This window comes from Salvelinus fontinalis, chromosome 31 (genome assembly GCF_029448725.1).
Source record: "Salvelinus fontinalis isolate EN_2023a chromosome 31, ASM2944872v1, whole genome shotgun sequence".
Lineage (NCBI taxonomy): Eukaryota > Metazoa > Chordata > Actinopteri > Salmoniformes > Salmonidae > Salvelinus > Salvelinus fontinalis.
The window spans coordinates 40,424,353-40,430,416 of NC_074695.1; the positions used below are offsets into that span (position 1 = coordinate 40,424,353).

The 6,064-nt window shown below is 40.8% G+C and overlaps 1 protein-coding gene across 1 annotated transcript in view; it reads right to left on the reverse strand.

The window, feature by feature from the left end:
• acot7 (acyl-CoA thioesterase 7) overlaps nucleotides 1-1,014 on the reverse strand; it is a 68,868-nt gene extending 67,854 nt beyond the window's left edge. The window contains exon 1 of the mRNA XM_055892647.1: nucleotides 865-1,014. Within this exon, the coding sequence (XP_055748622.1) occupies nucleotides 865-914 (50 nt within the window). The 5' untranslated portion in view covers nucleotides 915-1,014. The remainder of the gene's footprint in view (nucleotides 1-864) is intronic.
• Nucleotides 1,015-6,064: the final 5,050 nt, after the last annotated feature.

The following is a 6,064-nucleotide window of genomic DNA, read 5'->3' on the forward strand; positions in this document are numbered from 1 at the left end:
TTGCCATTTTTCTTCTTCATGGGATATGTTCATATTGAGCAATGCCTTTGTCTCTCTTGGTGTGGTGCAATGCTTCTTTCTACCTTTAGGAGGATGATAATACAGAACCATAATGCAGTGCAAATGGACGCTGCTGTAGACTACATTGTAAGACTCAGCAAAGGCATTTGATAAGATGAATGCTGCGACAAAAGGCAATGCAAATATTAACAAAACTACCGCCGACGGGAATGCGCATAATTTATCTGCCCATGTTTTATTGTTCTGTTTACTTTTTACGACAACCGGAACTGTTTGGGAGACGATTTAAAACGGATACAATTATACTAGTCAGCACACACTGGTCTGACGTTTGCCCATTCAAACTGAATAGCGAGAGGTTATTTGGGAGTTTAATTATTTATTTATGTATTAGGCCTACTTGTGTGATGTTATTTACAGGGGTCTCGCAAATATACTAAAAATGCCCCAGGACGACCTTAAGATGTCCTTGTTTGCCTCTACGCATCTTGTACCGGTCCGTCATATCCAAGCATCATTGTCGAAAAGATCCTCACACAACATGTGATCGCGTGTACAATTTGAGGCTCAGCTGCCGGTAGTCGTTCTGTATTGTACTAAGAAGAACAGTATTTGTTCCTATTATAGTGTGTCGTCCTTATGTGACTTCCTATGCAGTCAACATTTGCCGGAATAAACCGAGAGCAAAATCTATTTGGCGGATTATCGGGCCGCTTTGAAATGTGCATGCAAACCGGTAGTTGAACTGCTCTCTACAGTACACTCGTTGGATCTCATCCAATATGTCACAGATACAGAAACATATAAATGACATTTCTTAACACAGCGCATCGTTTCGCTTACCTGCATATTTGGAGGGAGGAGGCTGTAGCTTGCGATTGTGTTCCCGACATGATGATAATGATGACTGGCTCTTTGTTGAGCTTGTCTTGGCGCAAGTCTCCTGGTGCAGTGAGGATAGCAATATGCAGACTCAGTCGGGTAGCATGCTATTGCAGCCGGTTAGCAAGATCAAGGAACATGGTTTTGACAGATCGTAAATTCAAGGAATAGCCTACCGGTGAAGTTATAATGTAACCTATACTAGCTAGAAATGATCAGTGGTGTAAAGTACTTAAGTAAAAAATACTTTAAAGGACTACTTTTTTTTTTATATATCTGTACTTTACTTTACTATTTTTATTTTGGACAACTTTTACTTTTACTTCAATACATTCCTAAAGAAAATAATGTACTTTTGACTCCGTACATTTCCCCTGACACCCAAAAGTACATTTTGAATGTTTAGCAGGACAGGAAACTGGTCCAATTCACGCACTTATGAAGAGAACATCCCTGGTCATCTCTACTGCCTCTGATTTGGCGGACTCACTAAACACAAATGCTTCGTTTGTAAATTATGTCCGAGTGTTGGAGTGTGCCCCTGGCTATCTGTAAATTAAAAAACAAGAAAAACGTGCCGTTTGGTTTGCTTAATATAAGGAATTTGAAATTATTTTTACTTTTGATACTTAAGGTAATTTTATAAATTACATTTACTTTTACTCAAGTATGACAATTGAGTACTTTTTCCAACACTGGAAATATTGTATTAAAAACACTTATTCTACATTTTGTTACATAGGCTGTAACATTACAAAATCATGTAATTTCCTCAGTGTAGTTCTAAAGCTAAGTTTAGCCAAATAAATTAGTTGTTTTGTTGACAATGAAATTAGTCCGTTTCTTTGAATAGCGGTCTCTCTCATAACTGATTGCAGGCTTCCTGTGCGCTATTTAGGCGAACATGTTTGTTTAGGTTAAACTGACAATGCATACAAAGAAAGTAGTTACCTGTTTTTGCTGTGGATCAGAAAAACATCTAAATGTTTATTTAGGAGTTTAGCTAGTTTTCACAACTCACTACAGATGATAAGTTCCGCGAGAAGCTGTCAGTGTCACCCTTTACAGGAAAAGCTAGCTAAACTGTTTAAGAACTTCCGTCAATGGCACATTCAGTTCAAATCATCACGACAAAAGACCGCGCGAGGGCAGCAGAGACTATCCCATTTGATGGGTCGCAACGATTTTTGTGTTGTCTGCAGGGTCGCGATTGTTCCTCACAACTGTCAGTCCAAGCGCCTATCCAAATCCAACAGCTGCAATATGTAACTTTTTGGGAGACCCAACCAAATACAAATATAAATGAGTTATAGATATGTAATTGTAATTGAAAGCAAAAGTCTAAGATGCAGTTGATCTGTTCTATGTTAATTATTTATATGCTTCCGGTTCTTAAGTTTAGTTTTTGCGTCTTTTACTTTAGGTTTTGTACACCAGCTTCAAACAGCTGAAAATACAATATTTTGGTTATTGACAATATATTTCCACAGCTGTTTAGATGGTACATGGCTTCTCTACACTATGCGCATTGCTTGTTTTGTCACACAAACTGAAATTAGGCGAACTATTAGAATTCTAGCAACCAGTGCATATTGCACCTTTAAACTTTGGGGTAACAGTTGGTGGGTGCACCTTGATTAGAGCGCTTTCCGTGCATATATAGAGTGCGAATACATTTTCTTACCAAGTAAAATGAAATAACATTTTTGCGCTTTGTCGAGGGCTATGTTATGGCCTACATGCTGAGTCATACCAACAAAGATAACAAGGGATAGTTGAAATGAATAGGACGAGTAATATACCACAGTATTGTAGTTTTTAATACAGTTAAATATATGTACAATGCGCAATAGTAACAGCCTACATAATAAAATACATACCGAAAGTAGAGACATTTTATGTTTTCAAGTAACATAACACAACGTGCTTACATATCGTTTATCTGCACAGACCCAGGATACTGAAGTCTAGTGCAAAATGATATACATTATATAATAACCCTTTTTTTACAGGGGAGTTTTATGTGTCTCTTTATCATTTAACCCCAAAGAAGACTAAATATAACAAAATCCATGCAGATCTTAAATAATAAGAACGTCTTTAAACGTGTCCACTTACTAGACGGAAGACGTGTACTTCAGTTTACAATACTTAACTAACATGATTTAACATGAATTATAGCGTTTCATCAAGAGAATATGACAATGCATGCATCTCTATAGCTTAGTAGTGATAGGGGTCATTCTACGAAAATGGTGGCTTTCCTGTACCTGCCTTAATCATCAGGGGAAACACTTTTTTTATTGACCTTTTATTATTAATAAAACATATGTAAAACAGTTATATTGCAAACTATTTTTCTATATATTGTAGAGCACGGTCAGTACCATGAAATTGGCTTGTCCCTCGGGTCAGGAGTCATAGTTTAGTGACATATTTCTAGTTTAAAAATATATTTTTCTCCCTCTTTAAATGTCATAATACAAATGAAAGTATTATAGTTATTTAGTGGACAACCTAAAATATAAGTAATAGCTGTCCCTCAATTTCATGTCACTGGTGTTAAAATACACTGCTCAAAAAAATAAAGGGAACACTAAAATAACACATCCTAGATCTGAATGAATGAAATATTCTTATTAAATACTTTTTTCTTTACATAGTTGAATGTGCTGACAACAAAATCACACAAAAATGATCACTGTAAATCAAATGTATCAACCCATGGAGGTCTGGATTTGGAGTCACACTCAAAATTAAAGTGGAAACCCACACTACAGGCTGATCCAACTTTGATGTAATGTCCTTCAAACAAGTCAAAATTAGGCTTGGTAGTGTGTGTGTAGGCTCCACGTGCCTGTATGACCTCCCTACAACGCCTGGGCATGCTCCTGATGAGGTGGTGGATGGTCTCCTGAGGGATCTCCTCCCAGACCTGGACTAAAGCATCCGCCAACTCCTGGACAGTCTGTGGTGCAACGTGGCGTTGGTGGATGGAGCGAGACATGATGTCCCAGATGTGCTCAATTGGATTCAGGTCTGGGGAACGGGCGGGCCAGTCCATAGCTTCAATGCCTTCCACTTGCAGGAACTGCTGACACACTCCAGCCACATGAGGTCTAGCATTGTCTTGCATTAGGAGGAACCCAGGGCCAACAGCACCAGCATATGGTCTCACAAGGGGTCTGAGGATCTCATCTCGGTACCTAATGGCAGTCAGGCTACCTCTGGCGAGCACATGGAGGGCTCTGCGGCCCCCCAAAGAAATGCCACCCCACACCATGACTGACCCACCGCCAAACCGGTCATGCTGGAGGATGTTGCAGGCAGCAGAACGTTCTCCACGGCGTCTCCAGACTCTGTCACGTCTGTCACATGTGCTCATGTGCTCAGTGTGAACCTGCTTTCATCTGTGAAGAGCACAGGGCGCCAGTGGCGAATTTGACAATCTTGGTGTTCTCTGGCAAATGCCAAACGTCCTGCACGGTGTTGGGCTGTAAGCACAACCCCCACCTGTGGACGTCGGGCCCTCATACCACCCTCATGGAGTCTGTTTCTGACCGTTTGAGCAGACACATGCACATTTGTGGCCTGCTGGAGGTCATTTTGCAGGGCTCTGGCAGTGCTCCACCTGCTCCTCCTTGCACAAAGGCGGAGGTAGCGGTCCTGCTGCTGGGTTGTTGCCCTCCTACGGCCTCCTCCACGTCTCCTGATGTACTGGCCTGTCTCCTGGTAGCGCCTCCATGCTCTGGACACTACGCTGACAGACACAGCAAATCTTCTTGCCACAGCTCGCATTGATGTGCCATCCTGGATGAGCTGCACTACCTGAGCCACTTGTGTGGGTTGTAGACTCCGTCTCATGCTACCACTAGAGTGAAAGCACCGCCAGCATTCAAAAGTGACCAAAACATCAGCCAGGAAGCATAGGAACTGAGAAGTGGTCTGTGGTCACCACCTGCAGAACCACTCCTTTATTGGGGGTGTCTTGCTAATTGCCTATAATTTCCACCTTTTGTCTATTCCATTTGCACACAGCATGTGAACTTTATTGTCAATCAGTGTTGCTTCCTAAGTGGACAGTTTGATTTCACAGAAGTGTGATTTACGTGGAGTTACATTGTGTTGTTTAAGTGTTCCCTTTATTTTTTTGAGCAGTGTATATACAGTGCCTTCGGAAAGTATTCAGACCTCTTGACTTTTTCCATATTTTGTTAAGTTACAGCCTTGTTCTAAAATTGATTACATTTTTAAAAATCCTCAAATCTACACACAATACCCCACAATGACAAAGCAAAAACATTGCTTTAGACATTTTGCAAATTTATGAAAAATGTAAAACATGAATACCTTATTTATATAATTATTCAGACCCTTTGCTATGAGACTCGAAATTGAGCTCAGGTGCATCCTGTTTCCATTGATCATCCTTCAGATGTTTATAAAACTTGATTGGAGTCCACCTGTGGTAAATTCAATTGGTTGGACATTATTTGGAAAGGCATACGCTTGTCTATATAAGGTCCCACAGTTGACAGTGATGTCAGAGCAAAAACCAAGCCATGAGGTCGAAGGAATTGTCCGTAGAGCTCTGAGACAGGATTGTGTCGAGGCACAGATCTGGGGAAGGGTACCAAAATATTCCTGCAGCATTGAAAGTCCGCAAGAACACAGTGGCCTCCATCATTCTTAAATGGAAGAAGTTTAGAACCACCAAGACTCTTCCTAGAGCTGGCCGCCTGGCCAAACTTAGCAATTAGGATAGAAGTGCCTTGGTCAGGGAGGTGCAAAGTACAGAGATCATTGATGAAAACCTGCTCCAGAGCGCTCAGGACTTCAGACTGGGGGCGAAGGTTCACCTTCCAACAGGACAACGATCCTAAGCACACAGCCAAGACAATGCGGGATTGGCTTCGGGACAAGTCTCTTTTTGGGCATTTCTGTTTCATTGTTAGATGCGATACAGGCAATTGTTGAATGTCATTTACCATTTATGTCAGGGTGAGGGGAACCTGACATTATCCTGGTATACCTTAGTCTAATGGAATAGACAGGTTTGCTTCCTCAAGTATTGTCATTTCATTGATCTGTTAGTTGTGGAGTTTGTAACTATCAATTTAGATTATTTTGTAAATATTGTCATTTGAACATCTAGATCACC